Source organism: Leucopleurus acutus, assembly GCF_964270905.1.
Source record: "Leucopleurus acutus genome assembly, chromosome: 3".
Classification (NCBI taxonomy): domain Eukaryota; kingdom Metazoa; phylum Chordata; class Mammalia; order Artiodactyla; family Delphinidae; genus Leucopleurus; species Leucopleurus acutus.
The window spans coordinates 114,638,969-114,660,655 of record NC_139145.1 but is presented as its reverse complement, the minus strand read 5'-3'; the positions used below and the strand labels follow the sequence as shown (position 1 = coordinate 114,660,655).

The 21,687-nt window shown below is 34.8% G+C and overlaps 1 protein-coding gene across 2 annotated transcripts in view; it reads right to left on the bottom strand.

Moving 5' to 3' along the window:
* AP3B1 (adaptor related protein complex 3 subunit beta 1) overlaps window positions 1–21,687 on the bottom strand; it is a 273,819-nt gene that overhangs the window by 100,250 nt on the left and 151,882 nt on the right. For both annotated transcript variants that reach the window (XM_082835235.1, XM_082835236.1), the window contains exons 16-17: window positions 2,959–3,145; window positions 1,860–1,990 (exon numbers count right to left, since the gene is read on the bottom strand). In XM_082835235.1, the coding sequence (XP_082691361.1) occupies window positions 1,860–1,990; window positions 2,959–3,145 (318 nt within the window). The remainder of the gene's footprint in view (window positions 1–1,859; window positions 1,991–2,958; window positions 3,146–21,687) is intronic.

Genomic DNA, 21,687 nt, shown 5'->3' with positions numbered 1-21,687 from the left:
TGAAAGAATCATAACAAAGAACATGCTCTTTTTATTCTGGCACCTGACCAAAAGTTTCACAAGTAAGCCAATTTTTTTGAAGAATACTTAAGAGTAGTATGTATTTTTTTTTTTTCCGCGGTACGCGGGCCTCTCACTGTTGTGGCTCTGGACGCGCAGGCTCAGTGGCCATGGCCCACGGGCCCAGCCGCTCCGCGGCATGTGGGATCCTCCTAGACCAGGGCACGAACCCGTCCCCTGCATTGGCAGGCGGACTCTCAACCACTGCGCCACCAGGGAAGCCCCTAGTATGTAGATTTGAGGGGAAATCACCAAACTTAGTTGCAAGGAGGAGCATGCAACTTGTTTTTAATAAGTTTTATAATTTAAAAAATCATCTCTAAATAGAGAGAATTTGTCACAGCATGAAAACAGTGGTGTTAAATACTAAGGATAGTACAGATTTGCAAACAAGCTCAAGCTTCCTCTCCTCATGTTACATGATAAAATGCAGTAAGAGAATGAACAATGGACTCAGATAAGGGTTGGAATCCCAATTCCATCACTTACTAGCTATGGGAACTTGGGCAATTTACTTAAGTTCTCTGAACCTCGGTTTCATCATCTGCAAAATGGGAATAACAATAACCATCACTTATAATCATTATGAGGTTTAAACAAGATCATGTTTATAAAACTATCAAAGTATACTCCAGGGTCTGCTAAATGGAGCCATTATCAGCTGTTATTGCTCTTGCCACACTCCAAAGCCAGACAAGTTTGTGTAGTTAAGAGAAACATATTTCTCAAAAGAATCAAATTAAACGGCCATGCCTGGGGAATTCCCTGGCAGTCCAGTGGTTAGGACTTGATGCTTTCACTGCTGTGGCCCAGTTTCGATCCCTGGTTGGGGAACTAAGATCTTGCAAGCTGTGCAGTGTGGCAAAAAAAAAAAAAAAAGCTATGCCTGTTACAGAAATTCTTCTATTTAAAGTAATATTTTTTTTCCATTGTATATGGAAAAGTTAGGCAAGAAGATTAACTGACTTTCTCATAGGAATTAGTGAGAAAGACTGGTTATCTGAATCCTAGTTCAAAATATGTGTTCTACCAGAAAAGCATCCAGGATGTAATACCTAACTGTTCTTTTTTATTAATTCTACTTAAAAAAGTATCAGATATATTTCACATAATCAATCTCTAAAGACAATCATAAGACCCCTCTCTTTATTTCTCTTGTTTATGTAAGAAAGAAAGAGATAATACTAGGAAAGAACACTAATTCTCTTACTTTAGTGGACAACATGTTTTAAAGATCTAGGAAAAGGTTATTTATATAGAGAGCTTTTTTTTTTTAATGTGAAAGCAACATATTATTCATTTTAATTGTGACCTTGTGTAAGGACATTTTTGGTACATGATGCTTCCTATTTATGTTTAGGCTTCACGTAAAAAAGGTTCATCAGAAAATCGAGAAGAACACTTTGTATGGTTTTTCTGGAAGAGACAGCAAAAATGATTTAGAAAACATTAACAGGAAGCTTACGAATCTCTAAACTAAGTAGGAAAAGCTCAACCCAATGAAACTAAATACCTTAGAAACTGAATCTACACAACTACAAATGCAATACCACAAATGTGGGTGGCACTGATGCAGAGAATTCCATTCTCTATTTCCTTGAAGAAAAGGAACAGTACATGTACAATGACATAGGAATACTACAATATTTATTTCCCATAGCAGCAAGATATGTCTAACACATTACACTTAGAAATACCAGAGCAATTTTCAATCCACCAAAAAAGCTTTTATATAAAACAATAGTTATTCCAGAATCTCCCACTGCTTGACAAAATTAATTTCAGAAAGGTCAACTTACCAACTCTATTACTTCTACATTTCGAACTGATGGGTCAGGCGCCACCTCTGGCCAATTAGATAATTCCAGGTACCCAGTAGCTTTAGTGTTGAGAGTATGAGACAAAGTGCCAAGCTGGTAATGATCCCTACCTATTAAAATAGAGGAAAATATAAAATAAACAATATGAGCTGTATATAACAGAGAACAATCCTAATCAGAGCTCAAGGTAATTGGCATATTACCTCAAATGTCAAGGAATAAATATAAACTAGGAAGCTCTTCATAGGTCAAAAAACTGATTTCAGTCCATAGATTATAATAATCTCCCCCATAATGGTCAATAAAAAAGCTAATCAGTCAGTGTGTTTAGAGGTGTTGCTCTGATATGTAGCTTCTCTAAAAATTACTTTACTGTGAATATTAAGAATGACAGCACAGTTAAACAATCCATATACATGTCTTGCCACAAACACATTCAGAATTTTAAGTTTTTCTACAAAACTGAACTGCTTTTTATCGCTTTACAACATTAAATAAGAAACTATATGAAAACCAAAGTATATAATCATTTGATTCCCACTGTAATGGCTACTTGTTAAACTGAGAAAATAAACACTCCTTTTAAAACGCTGGGGAAAATAAGTCAACTTCCATCTTTGAAAAGCAAACAAATATAAAGGGATATTTTTATGAAATAATTCTTCCTGGAAAAGCTTATGTTAGTGTACAAAGAATATTTATTTAATAACAACTAAGTATTAAGTTGAATTATATACTCCTTATTAAACAAAGCTATCTATTTAAAACAGAGATGAAGTCAATGTCTGCAAGAACAACACAGCTTTTATCTACTGTTCAGCCAAGTCATCTGGTTAGAATAAAAATAAAATCAGAAGATTGAAATTATTTAGGTAAATAAGGTCTATAAAAACATGAACTACTATAAAGCTTGCATTGGAGAACAGATGAATGAGTAGAAAGCACACTGTTCTTATACATTTACATATGCTAATCACATATTTTCTAAGAGATAAATTTTAAACATGTTAGAAATGGGATATAATGTCATAATTTTTTAGACAACAAATATTTTGCAGGTATATTCTGATAATAGTACCTTTAAAAGGAGACTCAAGCAGTGGTGCCGGTTTTTGAGCCAGGAATATTTTTTTGGCATATTTACTTAAAGCTCCAGTCTTCTCATTCGGAACAATAAGCTGCCTAATAAATCTTGTACGGTCTCTGATGTCGTAGTTTTGATCATACTTGCCGAGATTTAATATGTACTGGGTAAGCAATTTTGTCTGTTGGAAAAAAACAGAACAAGATGAGAATAGTTATTTATGATTATTGATAACTCTGGATAAACATATTTAAAGAGGTAATAAAAATGAATGGTTATGTCAAACAAATGTTGTTCCATAGGGAATATGCATTTCTAACGCTGCAAATGGAATTCTGAAGCCAAAGCACATGTCCTCTTCAGTATTGGGGAGGTGAATGCTGAGTACCGAGAAGCAGCCATGTGCTAGATTATTAAACTGCTGAAGTGGAAAGAAAGGCATCATTAAAAAAATAATCATATATGGCAAACCCGCTGAAGGGTCTACGTGAGAATAATGAATGTGGAAATACAACTAAAAACATGGCACTCAAAACTTAATCGGAAAAATATGCAGGACATCAAAACATCAGAGAGTATTAGGGGGCTGGCAAACTGCTTCTCCTGAGGTGTGTTTTATGAAGAGATACTGTCCCTGGCATAAGCAGTGTCTGCACTCTGACTGCACTCAGTTACTTTACCCTGAATTATGACCCATTAAAGCAGACACATGAATCACTGAACTGGATTACTGCAAATTATTTGCAGTGCATTTAGCTGTTACTTTTTCATAAAAGCAAGCTGCTGATGCCCTCTAAAAACTAGGATAAGAGACTCCTTCCATTTTTTTCCCCATGTTGCTTATAGCCTCTGGTAATATTGGTCATTTATTTATTTATGTTAGGGAACAACTTATTATAGCAGCTTTTACACTATAATAAGATTTCCTAAGTCAATTTCTGAATGTACTACATTAACATATATTGAGATAATTTTAATAATAATTAAACCAAAATTGAAATGTTAACAAAATAGGTTTGTATTTTAAACTCCGGTTATTTTATTGAAGAAGCATAATTTTAATTTAGAAGGTTACACACATACAATTCTAACTATAAATAGGATTCATAATACATGGAAAAAATAAACATCTGCATTAGAACATTTTACAGACATTAGAAGTGGATTAAAAAAAATAAAATCAATGAAGTCAGGCAAAGCTAAAGATAGTTCTATAACAATAAGCCAAAGTACAGGAATGGTGTGGTAAACTTTTACAGTATTAATTCGTTAAGATAATTGATTTGGATAAAAAGCAACCTTTTTTCAGTAATAATCTATTTAAAAACCATTAACCTAGTTTTACTAAAGCAGAACTACAAAAAATACAAGTGAAAAATGTTAATAGAGCTATTCTAAATTTGGTTACCAACTACTGCTATCCACTAATTATTAGACCATGTTGGTTCAACCTCAGATAAGAAAAATTCTATGACTGATTTTTAAGGACGATTAGCAAAATAGTCACCAAATGAGTAATACAGGTCAAAAGGAAGTGTTGTACACTGGACTGTGTAATCAGCTTGCTGGGATAACCTGGGAAAAATACACCCAGCTGTTAGTTTCCTCAAATGTAGAGTGAGAATCTATAACTAGGTTAACTCTAAAGTCTATTTTTGAGTGTTGAGATTTAGAATATGGAACTAAAATAAATCAGAAAAAGAAAATAAGTCTATTCATCGAAATAATTTTTTGAGTTAGTGGACTGATTCATCTTGCTTTTATTTCTGATCCCTGAAATTAATGTTTAGGAAATTAAATTATTTCAAAATATTAACAGACACTATTGAAACTGAGATAGAAAATTTTAAGTAATTAAAATTATGTAATTTCTATAATATGTATTTATTGACTGTAAAACTTGTTTTATTATATTGGTAGGTTATGAAACAGTTCTACCAAAAATGTATTTTCAAAAATAAAATTCTAAAAGATAAACTCATATCCATGTTCAATGATGCATTAAAAACATAAGCAGAATACTTTTCACTCAGATATGTATTTATTCATATACTTTAATCAATTTCTTAGCTCTATCTCTAAAACCAAATCATTGGTATTTATTTGAAGAACATATTTTTATATGGTCTTATTATTTTTAAATTAAAGAAAATAAAATTGCCTACAATCTTCTTCAAAACTGAATTTTATGATCACCAAATATGAAAATGTTGACATTTGCAACTTACTCTTCTCTATAGAACATAATATTTTTAATGGAAAAAAATGTCTTCTTTACAGATCAAACGAATGATCTGGTAAGTACAGAGAAAACTCTGTTGAATACAAGGATATTCTCAATGCTTTCTTTTATGCTAAAATCTGTAAATATTTCAAGCCTAGATATTTAACTTTCCCCCCTCCACTCAATAAAACTATCTTTATGAGATAAAACTTTTAAATAATTCTCTTCTATACTGTAAACAAAAATTTCATCAAATTTAGATAATGCAAAACCAACTGCCTCCTCGATTTCATTTCATTCTAATAAAAATATAAACTTAACCACAAAAATAGGAGTTCCATCAAAAAAGTCTTCACCATAGTTGAGATACTGCAAATGATAGAACTTCTAAAATAAATTTTTAGCTCTTACCACTTAATTTGTTCAGTTCTTCCTTCGTTTTTATAGGGATACATTTCAATGTCTTCCTGTTTGCAAGATTTGTTTCTAAGAATTGTTATTTGCTAAAATTTTCAAAAGCTGAAGGTTTTTGGTGCTCTACCTGATAAACACTTTAAAGATTTCGAAATGATTTTGAATCAAAGTCTAACCAATACACAAAAGTTTCACTTAATCTACTCCTCCACCCACCCGCCCCGGGCAAAAAAGCCAATATCGAACACAGGCTAATTTACAAAGCAGTTTTTCATAAAATCACATTTCTAAAATCCCACTGGTCACATGCAGCAAAAAGAATTGCGTATGAGAGTGTGTGGTGTCATGCCTAAGTATGCTTTTTCAATATTAGCTTCATCACAAGAATGCTGTAGTTCAGTTAAACTACACATATCAAATATCAGTAATTTTGACCATTATAGTTTTATTTCACTTGGTAGAATAAGCAGAGTGAGTATGCATGCACCACAACCAATTCCCAAAATATTTCTGTTCCACAGTTTTCTTAATTTAATAAGAACGTTGATTTTACCATGACAACATCCGTTCAGTGAAAGCCACGTTGGGGCTTTTAAATTTACAACAGCATTTACGGCGATTTTGACAGAATAAACTTCCAAAAGCTTTACTTTGATTCCATTTACACTGACAGAAGAAATGTACAAAAGCTTTGGGTAAAAATGGTCAAACTATTATTGGAATTAATTGCTTTTCTATTTGAAAACCAGCATCATTCAGGTCCTTTTTCTGCTAATGGAGAAATACATTAACCATTATTGCTTCATTTCTCATATGTGCAAAAGAAAACTTAGAATAAAAAATGAACAAAATTAAATTTTAAAAAACAGTTATTTGATCTATATGAGATCATGTTTCACAGAGACATGTAAATATATTTGGCACCTGTATACATTAAATTGTCATCTTGAGGCTTAGTCTTCCTAAAATACCTCCCAACTTTTTAAGTAGACACTGATCCTGTTTTAGCAGATTTATATCACTATGATTTTCATGGTGGATGGTAAAAGTTGACGAACATTTTGTGCATGTTAAATAATGATACACAAAAATTCAGTTCTTCATTCTTCATTAAATGTACACTTCAAGTTTTAAGAATTTATTGCTGCTGGATTTATAACAAAATAAAACAATAACTGGCAAATAATAAATAGGTTTTGAGATTTACAGTACACAATAAATGACAAAACTACTGTAGTGAGAGTGCTCTGACCACTCTCTTTAATGGCCTATGGCAAGATTGTTCTGTCTCTACCTCCTGCACATATTTCATCCACAACCAACCTCTAACTTCCCATGTTTTCCTCTTACTCCATCCACTGACAGCTGGGAGCTTCATGCTTTGCACAGGCCATGACACAACTTGCCTGTTGTGTCATCAAGTTACCATCAGATAAAACACTTAAACACTTATGTCACCACCACTAGAAAAGCGAAGGACTTAGCTTTTCATACCTGCCTCATCAGGGCACACTTCATTTTATCAGCACACATCCTATATGCTGCTCTAAAGGGAGAGGTTAGTCATGTTGCAACTCAAAAAGACTGGGAAAAGAAAGTCAAATTCTTTCCAATTTAAATGTTTCACATTTTTAAATGAAATCTCTGTTCACTGCACTTGTATCTTACAGGTCACTAGACAAAACCATGGCAGAGGTTAGAAGTACAACATGGAGGGACTTCCCTGGTGGTGCAGTGGTTAAGAATCTGCCTGCCAATGCAGGGAACACGGGTTCGATCCTTGGTCCAGGAAGATCCCACATGCTGCGGAGCAACTAAGCCCGTGTGCCACAACTACTGAAGCCTTTGTGCCCTAGAGCCCGCACGCTGCAACTACTGAAGCCCACGCGCCTAGAGCCCGTGCTTCTCAACAAGAGAAGCCACTGCAATAAGAAGCCCGCGCACCATAACGAAGAGTAGCCCCTGCTCGCCACAACTAAAGAAAGCCTGCGCGCAGCAACAAAGACCCAATGCAGCCGGAAAAAAACCAAAGAACAACAACAAAAAAACCCAGGTGGGATGTTTAATAATAAATTTAAATGGATTTTTTTTTTTTTTTTTTTTTGCGGTACGCAGGCCTCTCACTGTTGTGGCCTCTCCCGCTGCGGAGCACAGGCTCCGGACGCGCAGGCTCAGCGGCCATGGCTCACGGGCCCAGCCGCTCCGCGGCATGTGGGATCTTCCCAAACCGGGACACGAACCCGTGTCCCCTGCATTGGCAGGCGGACTCTCAACCACTGCGCCACCAGGGAAGCCCCTTAAATGGATTTTATTCATAAAATTATACAAGACAAGCAAAGAGAATAACAAAATGTACCATAAATAACAGAAATCCTCAATAGCTTATATATAGCTATGTATTAAATTTTTGTCTTATTATTATTTGGCTGCTTAGATTTAAGGAATCATTTCTGGTACCAACTAATGGTCAATGCCATCCAGACACTATTTACACCAATTACTTTGGATTAACTCTAAGTCACTGTGACATAGGAAAAATGAATTTTGGGGAATGCCATATAATTATTGAGAAATCCATTATTTAAAAAAACCTTCTCAAAATATGGGCATCATATTTTTACCTAAATACTCTGACAAGTAATAAACTGGTAAATATTTGCTCAAACAACAGCCTTCTTTAAATATTATATAGGTCAGCACAAAATAATAAAAAAAGGTCTCTTAAATTATAGTCCTATCAAAAATATATACATATAGTCCTAAAATCAGCTTAGATATATATCAGTTTAAGGAATATAAAAACGTATACAGAATTCAGCATTTAAAATTGGTTCCACATAGCTGTAATTTTTAAACAGAAGGATACTGGCAAATGCATTTGGTAAAGGAAGGAGAACTACATAAAATTCTTAACATAGACCAGAGGCAAATCTAAGCAGTACTAGTGTTCTATCTAATCAATTTCATCACTTCATGACTAGGCAGGATTCTTTAAATTTTTTTAATTAAGAAAATTTTATTGAATGCAAGATTCTTTAAATTCTATAGTGCTTTACAATTTTCAAAAGTTTCACACAGATGATTTCAGATAATCTCATAACAACCCTTTCTCACCTCCCTCACCCCTATACTGCCCATCCACCCTTCCTTCTCCCCATTGGAAACCACCAGTCTGTATCTGTGAGGCTGCTTCTTTTTCGTTTTATTCACTAGTTTGTTGTATTTTTTAGATTCCACATATAAGTGATATCTTATAGTATTTGTCTTTCTCTGTCTGACTTATTCCACTTAGCATAGTGCCCTCCAAGTCCATCCACATTATTGCAAATGGCAAAATTTTTATTCTTTTTTATGGCTTTTTGTAAGATCTTACGGAAAAACCCAAATGAACTTTTTGGCCAACCCTATATTTTACATATATATATATATATATATATATATATATATATCACATCTTGTTTATCCATTCATCTGTTGATTGTTCTTTAATTCTTCTAGGTCTTTGTTAAATGATTCTTGCACCTTCTCGACCTTTGCCTCCATTCTTTTTCCGAGGTCCTGGATCATCTTCACTATCATTATTCTGAATTCTTTTTCTGGAAGGTTGCCTATCTCCACTTCATTTAGTTGTTTTTCTGGGGTCTTATCTTGTTCCTTCATCTGGTACATAGCCCTCTGCCTTTTCATCTTGTCTATCTTTCTGTGAATGTGGTTTTTGTTCCACAGGCTGCAGGATTGTAGTTCTTCTTGTTTCTGCTGTCTGCCCTCTGGTGGATGAGGCTATCTCTCATCTGTTGATTAACAATTAGGTTGCTTCCATAGCCTGGCAATTGTAAATAATGTTGCTATGAACATTGGGATGCATGTATCTTTCTGAATATGGTAGTTCTATTTCTAGTTTTTTGAGAAACCTCCATACTGTTTTCCACAGTGGCTGCACCAATTTACACTCCCACCAACAATGTACAAGGATTCCCTTTTCTCCACATCCTCACCAACATTTGTTATTTGTGTGTTTTTTGATGACAGCCATTCTAACAGGTGTGAAGTAATATCTCATTGTGGTTTTGATTTGCATTTCCCTAACGATTAGCAATGTTGAGTATCTTTTCATGTGCTTTCTGGCCATCTGCATTTCCTATTTGGAAAAATGTCTATTCAGTTCTGCCCATTTTCCAAACAAATTATTTGCTTTTATGATGTTGAGCCATATGAGCTGTTTATATATGTTGGATATTAACCCCTTATCGATCATATCATTTGCAAATATCTTCTCCCATTCAGCGGGTTGTCTTTTCATTTTGTTGGTGGTTTCCTTTGCTGTGCAAAAGCTTTTAAGTTTAATTAGGTCCAATTTGTTTATTTTTGCTTTTGTTTCCTTTGCTTTAGGAGATGGATCCAAACAAATATTGCTGTGATTTATGTCAAAGAGTGTTCTGTGTTTTCCTCTAGGAATTTTATAGTATCCGGTTTTACATTTAGGTCTTTAATCCATTTGAGTTTATTTTTGTATATGGTGTTAGAGAAGGTTCTAATTGCATTGTTTTACACGTAGCTGTCTAGTTTTTCCAGAACCACTTATTGAAGAGACTGTCTTTTCTCCACTGTTATTCTTGCCTCTTCTCTCATAGATTAATTAACCATAAGTGTGTGGGTTTATTTCTGGGTTCTCTATTGTGTTCATTGATCTATGTGTCTGTTTTTGTGACAGACCATACTGTTTTGATTACTGTAGCTTTGTAGTATTGTCTGAAGCCAAGGAGCATGATTCCTCCAGCTCTGTTCTTTCCCGAGATTGTTTTGGCTATTTGGGGTCTTTTGTGTTTTCATACAAATTCTGCAATTACTTGTTCTAGTTCCGTAAAAAATGCCATTGGTATTTTGATAAGGATTGCATTGAATCTGTAGATTGCCTTGGGCAGTATGGTCATTTTAACAATAGTAATTCTTTCAATCTAAGAACATGGTATATCTTTCAATTTGTTTGCGTCATCTTCAATTTCTTTCATCAGTGTCTTATAGTTTTCCAAGTATAGGTCTTTTAATCTCCTTAGATAGGTTTATTCCCAGGTATTTTATCCTTTTTGATGTAATGGTAAATGGGGCTGTTTCCTTAATTTCTCTTTCTTGTAGTTTGTTGTTAATGTATAGAAAAGCAACAGATTTTTAAAAATTTAACAGTATACACATTTTTGTCAACATGAGTAAGATTTTCCTTTATATGTTATATTTACTTGACAAGAAAATATATCCAAGAAAGGGTATAAATGTCACCGCATAGAGCCTGAACCCTTTTTTTTAAGTTATATTAAAGGGGCTGGGAGTGGGGGTAGATTTCTCCAAAGACCGAATCACAGGGCAAGAGAAAACTTCAGGAAGGATCCCCAAAACATCACTGTGATTTATAAAATTTCTCACTAAGAATCAAAAACTGAACCTGAAAAGTGATACAAAGAAAATATAAGTACTAAGGATACTCCATGAAGCACTTTCTTCTTGAAAAGCAGAAAAAAAAAAGTAACTGTCTCAAAGAAAATGAGACAGTAATTAAAATAAATGAACTATAGCTACATACCTCAATATTTTAAAAACACATTAAGTAAAAATAGTTTTAATTGTGAAAGTATACACAAAGTAGAATACTACTTATGTAAAATTTGAAAACACACAAAACAAAAAGTACATTGTTTATGGATACATACTTATGTAACAACAATACAAAACATGTATGATTAAAACACACCAATAATATGACAGTGGTTACCAATGGGGAAGTAAGAAAGGTGTGAACAGGAACTTGAGATCTTAGCTCTACCTGTTATATCCCTTTAAAAAAAATTATGGCAAACACACTGACTTAATCTTAGTGGTACATATATAGGATACCTTGGAGATATTACGGGTCTGGTTAAAGGTCACCTCAATAAAGTGAGTGACACAAACATGTTGGTTTCCCAGTACATATAAAAGCTATGTTTATTATACTGTAGTCTCTTAAGTGTGCAACAGCAGTATGTCTAAAAAAACAATGTACAAATGCTGGAGACGAAGAAAAAGGAACCCTCCTACACTGCTGGTGGGAATGTAAATTGGTGTAGCCACTATGGAGAACAGTATGGAGGTTCCTTAAAAAACTAAAAATAGAGTTACCATATGATCCAGCAATCCCACTCCTGGGCATATATCCAGAGAAAACCATAATTCGAAAAGATACATGCACCCAAGTGTTCACTGTAGCACTATTCACAATAGCCAAGACATGAAAGCAACCTGAGTGTCCATCAACAGATGAATGGATAAAGAAGATGTGGTGTATATATACAATGGAATATTACTCAGCCATAAAAAAGAATGAAATAATGCCTTTTGCAGCAACATGGATGGACCTAGAGATTATCATACTAAGTGAAATAAACCGGACAGAGAAAGACAAATATCATATGATATCACTCATAGATGGAATCTAAAAAATAGTACAAATGAACTTATTTACAAAACAGAAACAGACTCACAGACTTAGAAAACAAACTTATGGTTACCAAAGGAGGAGGAAAGGGTGGGGAGTGGGGGGGATAAATTAGGAGATTGGGATTAGTAGATACAAACTACTATATATAAAATAGATAAACAACAAGGTCCTACTGTATATAGTACACAGAACTATATTCAATATCTTGTAATAACCTATAATGGAAAATAATCTGAAAATGAATATATATGTATATATAAATATCTGAATCACTTTGCTGTACATCAGAGACTAACACAACATTGTAAATCAACTATACTTCAATTTTTAAAAATTCACTAACATAGAAAAATAAAAAAAACAAAACAACAAAAAGAATCCTTTATTGCTACAAAATGCTATCATCTGAGCCTTCAGTGAATCTTAGTAGTAGAATCAAAGACCACTGATCACAGATCAGAATATAGTAATAAAGAAGAAGTTTGAAAATATTGCAAGAATTACCAAAATGTGACAGAGAAACAGGAAGTGAGCAAATGCTGTTGGAAAAATGGTGCCAGCAGACTTGCTCGACACAAGGTAGCCGCAAATCTTCAATCTGTAAAAAACACAGTATTTGTAAAGCACTATAAAGTGAGGTATGCCTGTATATGTATTTATGCTATTTTATACTATTCTATAAGTTTGCAATATTTTATATTTAAAAATAAAAACATAGGGCTTCCCTGGTGGTGCAGTGATTGAGAGTCCGCCTGCCGATGCAGGGGACACGGGTTCGTGCCCCGGTCCGGGAAGATCCCACATGCCGCGGAGTGGCTGGGCCCGTGAGCCATGGCCGCTGGGCCTGCGTGTCCGGAGCCTGTGCTCCGCAACGGGAGAGGCCCCAGCAGTGAGAGGCCCGCGTACCGCAAAAAAATAAATAAATAAAATAAAATAAAAACATAAGCTAAGCAAAACATTTACTTATCACTACATTGAAAAGATGATACACTATTAGAGAAAGTTTAGAAACAGATGTACCCTTTACTCATTAATTTTTAATTACTATTAATCAGTTGAATCAAATCATAGCTTTCTGTCTCAGACCTCAGTAGACTATTTCAAGGAAGTCATGCTAAATTTTTATACCATGTCTTAAGAGCTGAAGAGTTTTAGCAACTTCAACCGGTTTCAATGTTGTTCAACTTTTCCCCCCGTATAACAGTGAAATTGCTCTACTTGTGAGAGTATTCTACCAGTGCTTTTACTCTTGATAGTCATATCAAACAATTTTTTTCTTCATAAACAACAAAAGAGGAATTTCAGCACCCTTTTCTCAGGTTGATAAATCCCAATGGAGTGCTTTTTTAAAATGAGCATAGAGATTCTCAATAACTAGACTAGTTTTCTGACTGTAAATAATCATATTCTCTAAGAAAAATCTAGCAGTTGGTTAACAGTGTAAACTAGGTTTATGAAAAAGCAGGATTTGCTCTAATTCAGTTGACACAGCAGGGCCAGTTTGGGCACAATGTAAATTTTGTGTTTGATTTGGCATGATTATATCAGTAAGAAAAAACAGGTAAAGGCAGGAAGCTGCACCCAGCTGAACTGGGCTGTGCAGGAATAAAGAAACATATCCACCTCAAACATCTATCTCAGATAACCACACGTATTATGGGCTACATTTAGCCACATGTGGCAGTACAACTTTCCATCCACATTCAAATTAACCCTCCTTCCATGACATAACTCATAAGTGCAACCTTTAAAACACCCATTTCCACAAGTCAGGTCTTTCTAAAAGTAAAAACCTAGATTCATTGTAGTATTTATGTATCTCTTAACCATTTAACATGTGTAAAACTATTCTCTTGTTTTTACTGTTCTTTTTTTTTTTCTTTTTATGTGTCACCAATGAATTTTTTGAGTGTTGTGCCTCTGGTTTCACTTTTGCAATAATCCCTGTGGTTGTTATTGTGCGTTTCTGTAAAGCACAGTGTTTTTTAGGAACATGTATGTTGCATTATAAATAACTGACTATATGATTATAACTTCCACTTTACAGATTAGAAATTAGATTAGGTAGGTTGTATTGTATAATCTGTCTAAAATCATGTAGCTAGTAAGTGGCAAAACATGATTTGAAGTCAGACAGTCTAACATTAGAGCCTATACTCTGAATCACCACCTGCCTCCCAGTAATTGACATTAAATAGTTCTATGGCAGGCATCACATACAGTTAAACTGCTTTCTAAACTTCCATCTGAAAGAGCTCAAAGTCAGAAAATTAAAGAAGCTTACAGAAGAAGTTCATCTACAGAGTCTTAATCATAAGGCAACAGTTTTTAAAAAACTATATGAACAGCTTTATATCTCCATACTGAAAAACATTAAAATATTAAAGAATATGTAATGCTAAAGATAGACAAAATTTTGATTTTTTGGGTACTGTATTTTTCAGTTCTACAACTTCCATTTTATTATTTTTTATAGTTTTTATTTCTCTGCTGAGAGTTATCTTTTCATCTATTGTGAATACATTTTCCTCTACGTCATCAACCATTTACAAAAGCTGCTTCAAAATTCTGCCTGCAAATTTCCACATCTGGGTCATCTAGAAGTTGGTTTCTGGTTTTTGTTTGTTTGTTTGTTTTTAAACTGATCACATTTTCCTGGTCTTCTTCATTATTGTGGTAAAAATAAACATAAAATTTACCACTGCAACCATTTTTAAGTGTGTAGTTCAGTGTTATGCAACCATTACCACCATTAATCTCCAGAAATTTTATATCTTCACAAATTGAAATTCTATACCTGTTAAACAATAATTCCCTGTTCTAGTTCTTATATTGAGCAATTTTGGATTTATCTTGGACATTATGAATGTTACATTGTAGAGACCCTGGATGTTGCTATACTCTAGGTTGGGTTCAAAGCACAAACTTTGTCTGTTTCAGTGCTGTTCAAATTCCAGTTCAGTTCCTTTATTATTAACTGTGCTGTTCTGAATCCACCATGCATATGTGTGGTTCAGGTGTCAGCCAGAGACCTGAGCAAAAGTATTCCCAGATTTTGAGGCTCCCCACACTGGCTCACTGCTTTCTAGAATTCTTCCTTAACTTTTCAATATCTTTGGTAGTAGTTTTCTTTTTTGGCCTCACCAAGTGGCTTGTGGGATCTTAGTTCCCCGACCAGGGATTGAACCCGGGCCCTCAGCAGTGAAAGAGCAGAGTCCTAACCACTGGACCGCCGGGGAATTCCCAGGAGTTTTCTTAAACTCTGTCCTCTACTTCCTCAGGCCAGAAGGACTCTGGGTTTCCTTCTGGGATTTCTGCTTCTGTGTACAGTGCCAACTGTAGCCTGAACTCAGGATAAGAGCCAGAAAAGTGGGGAAATTCACTCTGTGCCACTCTCTTCTTTTAAGTGTCCGTTTCCCTTAAGAATCTTCCCACTTTTATTTACTCTTTTGAGACTTTAGGCAGTTATTTACTTTTTGTATTTTTCCCAAGTTTATAGTTGTCCAGTAGGAGTTTGCTCAACCATACCAACAGCAAACTGTTAACTAAGTTTCAAACTCTTCTTTACACCAGGTAAAAACATTTGCGATATTAAAGAAGCTTATTATTCAATTATTCCTTAGGTATACAAATGAATACAATGTGCCAAATCTAATAAAAAGCAATGTAGCCATCCCCTAAAACTAAATATTTCAATAAAAAATCTGAAAATGCTCAGAGAGATCTAGGCCACAGGGAAAACAGACCTACAAATAAATGTTGGGATTTCATGGCAAACCATTCCCTGAACTCTGTGGCCTGGTCTTCCTAGTTCAGTGTTAAAGATGGTTAAAATAAACACATATAGAAAATAATTTTTTTTACATTTAGGTGAAAGCAATCATTTTACTCTCATCTCACATCCAACGGATTATGAATCATACAACTTAAAAACCCAGTCAAGCTGATGGTACATAAAAAAATCATCCTTTGACGTTAATTTCCATTTATGAATTCTCTCAAACTCCTTTTCTTGAGAAATGAGAAACTGGAGAACAGAACACAACTCTACAGGATACCTTTGTTCATCTATTTTTATATTTAATCATTTAAAAACAATGAGTTGTTTTTCTAAACATAACTATATTTTCACCAGCTGGTGGTCAAGTCTATGTGGTTATCCTGAAGTATCATTCTAAAATACACAATACAACACCTCAGAAGCTGAGTTCCAAAACTGAATTCAAGAAAAAAAAAAATAGCTGAGTGCAATCTATGTTATCTTCAGATTCACTTAATAAAAAGATATGGAATACACTCTAAAATTTCTGAACACACAGTACTACATTCCATTATTGGTTATTTACAGCTACAAAGAAGAAAGCCAAGGAAAGAACCTTCATTTAGTTTTGTAAGACATATCTACTTCAGTCTTGATTAACATACTAATTTATATTACTTTTCTTTTATGATAATCTATAAGCTCACTTAGAGTAGCCAAACCATTGTTATCATAGAGTCATAACAATCATAATATTCTAGGTGTTATGTTGACGTTCATAGTACTACATGAATTTAGTAAGAACAGTGAGTGTCAGGCTAAAACAGTGTTTTTATCAATAAACAAGCAACTCAACAGCAAACATAGGTTTCCTCTCTTTTACTCAGTTTTTTAAAAATAACTCACTGCATGAATTAATCTACATGGCACTTGGAAATGATTAACTGATTCCTTTCAAAAACTGACTTAAAATGTAAAGATAAAATCTAAATCATAAGAATGCATAAGTGACCTGGAAGATAAAATAGTGGAAATAACTACTGCAGAGCAGAATAAAGAAAAAAGAATGAAAATAACTGAAGACAGTCTCAGAAAATTCTGGGACAACATTAAACGCACCAACATTCGAATTATAGGGGTTCCAGAAGAAGAAGAGAAAAAGAAAGGGACTGAGAAAATATTTGAACAGATTATAGTTGAAAACTTCCCTAATATGGGAAAGGAAATAGTTAATCAAGTCCAGGAAGCACACAGAGTCCCATACAGGACAAATCCAAGGAGAAACACGCCAAGACACATATTAATCAAACTGTCAAAATTAATTACAAGGAAAACATATTAAAGGCAGCATGGGAAAAACAACAAATAACACACAAGGGAATCCCCATAAGGTTAACAGCTGATCTTTCAGCAGAAACTCTGCAAGCCAGAAGGGACTGGCAGGACATATTTAAAGTGATGAAGGAGAAAAACCTACAACCCAGATTACTCTACCCAGCAAGGATCTCATTCAGATTTGATGGAGAAATTAAAACCTTTACAGACAAGCAAAAGCTGAGAGAGTTCAGCACCGCCAAACCAGCTTTACAACAAATGCTAAAGGATCTTCTCTAGGCAAGAAACACAAGAGAAGGAAAAGACCTATAATAACAAACCCAAAACAATTAAGAAAATGGGAATAGGAACATACATATCGATAATTACCTTAAATGTAAATGGATTAAATGCTCCCACCGAAAGACACAGACTGGCTGAATGGATACAAAAACAAGACCCATATATATATGCTGTCTACAAGAGACCCACTTCAGACCTAGAGACACATAGAGACTGAAAGTGAGGGGATGGAAAAAGGTATTCCATGCAAATGGAAACCAAAAGAAGGCTGAAGTAGCAATTCTCATATCAGACAAAATAGACTTTAAAATAAAGACTATTACAAGAGACAAAGAAGGACACTACATAATGATCAAGGGATCGATCCAAGAAGAAGATATAACAATTGTAAATATTTATGCACCCAACATAGGAGCAACTCAAAACATAAGGCAAATACTAACAGCCATAAAAGGGGAAATCGACAGTAACACATTCATAGTAGGGGACTTTAACACCCCACTTTCACCAATGGACAGATCATCCAAAATGAAAATAAATAAAAAACACAAGCTTTAAATGATACATTAAACAAGATGGACTTAATTAATATTTATAGGACATTCCATCCAAAAACAACAGAATACACATTCTTCTCAAGTGCTCATGGAACATTCTCCAGGATAGGTCATATCTTGGGTCACAAATCAAGCCTTGGTAAATTTAAGAAAACTGAAATTGTATCAAGTATCTCTTCTGACCACAATGCTATGAGACTAGATATCAATTACAGGAAAAGACCTGTAAAAATCACAAACACATGGAGGCTAAACAATACATTACTTAATAACGAAGTGATCACTGAAGAAATCAAACAGGAAATCAAAAAATACCTAGAAACAAATGACAATGGAGACACGACGACCTAAAACCTATGGGATGCAGCAAAAGCAGTTCTAAGAGGAAGTTTCTAGCAATACAATCCTACTTTAAGAAACAGGAAACATCTCAAATAAACAACCTAACCTTGCACCTAATGCAAGTAGAGAAAGAAGAACAAAAAACCCCCAAGTTAGCAGAAGGAAAGAAATCATAAAGATCAGGAAAGAAATAAATGAAAAAGAAATGAAGGAAATGACAGCAAAGATCAATAAACCTAAAAGCTGGTTCTTTGAGAAGATAAACAAAATTGATAAACCGTTAGCCAGACTCATCTAAAAAAGAAGGGAGAAGACTCAAATCAATAGAATTAGATCATGAGAGATTACTACAAGAAACTCTATGCCAATAAAATGGACAACCTGGAAGAAATGGACAAATTCTTAGAAATGCACAACCTACCAAGACTGAATCAGGAAGAAATGGAAAATATGAACAGACCAATCACAAGCACTGAAATTGAAACTGTGATTAAAAATCTTCCAACAAACAAAAGCCCAGGACCAGATGGCTTCACAGGCGAATTCTATCAAACATTTAGAGGAGAGCTAACACCTATCCTTCTCAAACTCTTCCAAAATATAGCAGAGGGAGGAATACTCCCAAACTCATTCTATGAGGCCAACAGCACCCTGATACCAAAATCAGATAAGAATGTCACAAAGAAAGAAAACTACAGGCCAATATCACTGATGAACATAGATGCAAAAATCCTCAACAAAATACTAGCCAACAGAATCCAACAGAACATTAAAAGGATCATACACCATGATCAAGTGGGGTTTATTCCAGGAATGCCAGGATTCTTCAATATATGCAAATCAATCAATGTGATGCACCATATTAACAAACTGAAGGAGGAAAAACCATATGATCATCTCAATAGATGCAGAGACAGCTTCCGACAAAATTCAACACCCATTTATGATAAAAACCCTGCAGAAGTAGGCATAGAGGGAACTTTCCTCAACATAATAAAGGCCATATATGACAAACCCACAGCCAACATCATCCTCAATGGTGAAAAACTGAAAGCATTTCCACTAAGATCAGGAACAAGACAAAGTTGCCCACTCTCACCACTCTTATTCAACATAGTTTTGGAAGTTTTAGCCACAGCAATCAGAGAAGAAAAGGAAATAGAAGGAATCCAAATCGGAAAAGAAGAAGTAAAGCTGTCACTGTTTGCAGATGACATGATCCTATACATAGAGAATCCTAAAGATGCTACCAGAAAACTACTAGAGCTAATCAATGAATGTGGTAAGGTAGCAGGATACAAAATTAATGCACAGAAATCTCTGGCATTCCTATACACTAATGATGAAAAATCTGAAAGTGAAATCAAGAAAACACCCCCATTTACCACTGCAACAAAAACAATAAAACATATAGGAATAAACCTACCTAACGAGACAAAAGACCTGTATGCAGAAAATTATAAGACACTGATGAAAGAAATTAAAGATGATACAAATAGATGGAGAGATATACCATGTTCTTGGATTAGAAGAATCAACATTGTGAAAATGACTCTACTACTCAAAGCAATCTACAGATCCAATGCAATCCCTATCAAACTACCACTGGCATTTTTCACAGAACTAGAACAAAAAATTTCACAATATGTATGAAAACACAAAAGACTCCGAATAGCCAAAGCAATCTTGAGAACGAAAAACGGAGCTGGAGGAATATGACTCCTTGACTTCAGACTATACTACAAAGCTACAGTAATCAAGACAGTATGGTACTGGCACAAAAACAGAAAGATCAATGGAACAAGATAAAAAGCCCAGAGATAAACCCACACACATATGGTCACCTTATCTTTGATAAAGGAGGCAGGAATGCTCAGTGGAGAAAGGACAGCCTCTTCAAGAAGTGGTGCTGGGAAAACTGGACAGGTACATGTAAAAGTATGAGATTAGATCACTCCCTAACAGCATACACAAAAATAAACTCAAAATGGATTAAAGACCTAAATGTAAGGCCAGACACTATCAAACTCTTAGAGGAAAACATAGGCAGAACATTCTATGACATAAATCACAGCAACATCCTTTTTGACCCACCTCCTAGAGAAATGGAAATAAAAACAAAAATAAACAAATGGGACCTAATGAAACTTCAAAGCTTTTGCAAAGCAAAGGAAACCATAAACAAGACCAAAAGACAACCCTCAGAATGGGAGAAAATATTTGCAAATGAAGCAACTGACAAAGGATTAATCTCCAAAATTTACAAGCAGCTCATGCAGCTCAATAACAAAAAAACAAATCCAATCCAAAATCGGCAGAAGACCTAAATAGACATTTCTCCAAAGAAGATATACAGACTGCCAACAAACACATGAAAGAATGCTCAACATCATTAATCATTAGAGAGATGCAAATCAAAACTACAATGAGATATCATCTCACACCAGTCAGAATGGCCATCATCAAAAAATCTACAAACAATAAATGCTGGAGAGGGTGTGGAGAAAAGGGAACACTCTTGCACTGCTGGTGGGAATGTGAATTGGTACAGCCACTATGGAGAACAGTATGGAGGTTCCTTAAAAGACTACAAATAGAACTACCATATGACCCAGCAATCCCACTACTGGGCATATACCCTGAGAAAACCATAATTCAAAGAGAGTCATGTACCAAAATGTTCACTACAGCTCTATTTACAATAGCCAGGGGATGGAAACAACCTAAGTGTCCATCATCGGATTAATGGATAAAGAAGATGTGGCACATATATACAATGGAATATTACTCAGCCATAAAAAGAAATGACATTGAGCTATTTGTAACGAGGTGGATGGACCTAGAGTCTGTCATACAGAGTGAAGTAAGTCAGAAAGAGAAAGACAAATACCGTATGCTAACACATATATATGGAATTTAAGAAAAAAAAATGTCATGAAGAACCTAGGGGTAAGACAGGAATAAAGACACAGACCTACTAGAGAATGGACTTGAGGATATGCGGAGGAGGAAGTGTAAGCTGTGACAAAGTGCGAGAGTGGCATGGACGTATATACACTACCAAACGTAAAATAGATAGCTAGTGGGAAGCAGCCGCATAGCACAGGGAGATCAGCTCGGTGCTTTGTGACCACCTAGAGGGGTGGGATAGGGAGGGTCGGAGGGAGGGAGACGCAAGAGGGAAGAGATATGGGAACATATATATATGTATAACTGATTCACTTTGTTATAAAGCAGAAACTAACAGACTATTGTAAAGCAATTATACTCCAATAAAGATGTAAAAAAAAAAAGATGTAAAAAAAAATGACAAAATAAAAGAGACTTCGGAAAGTAAAAA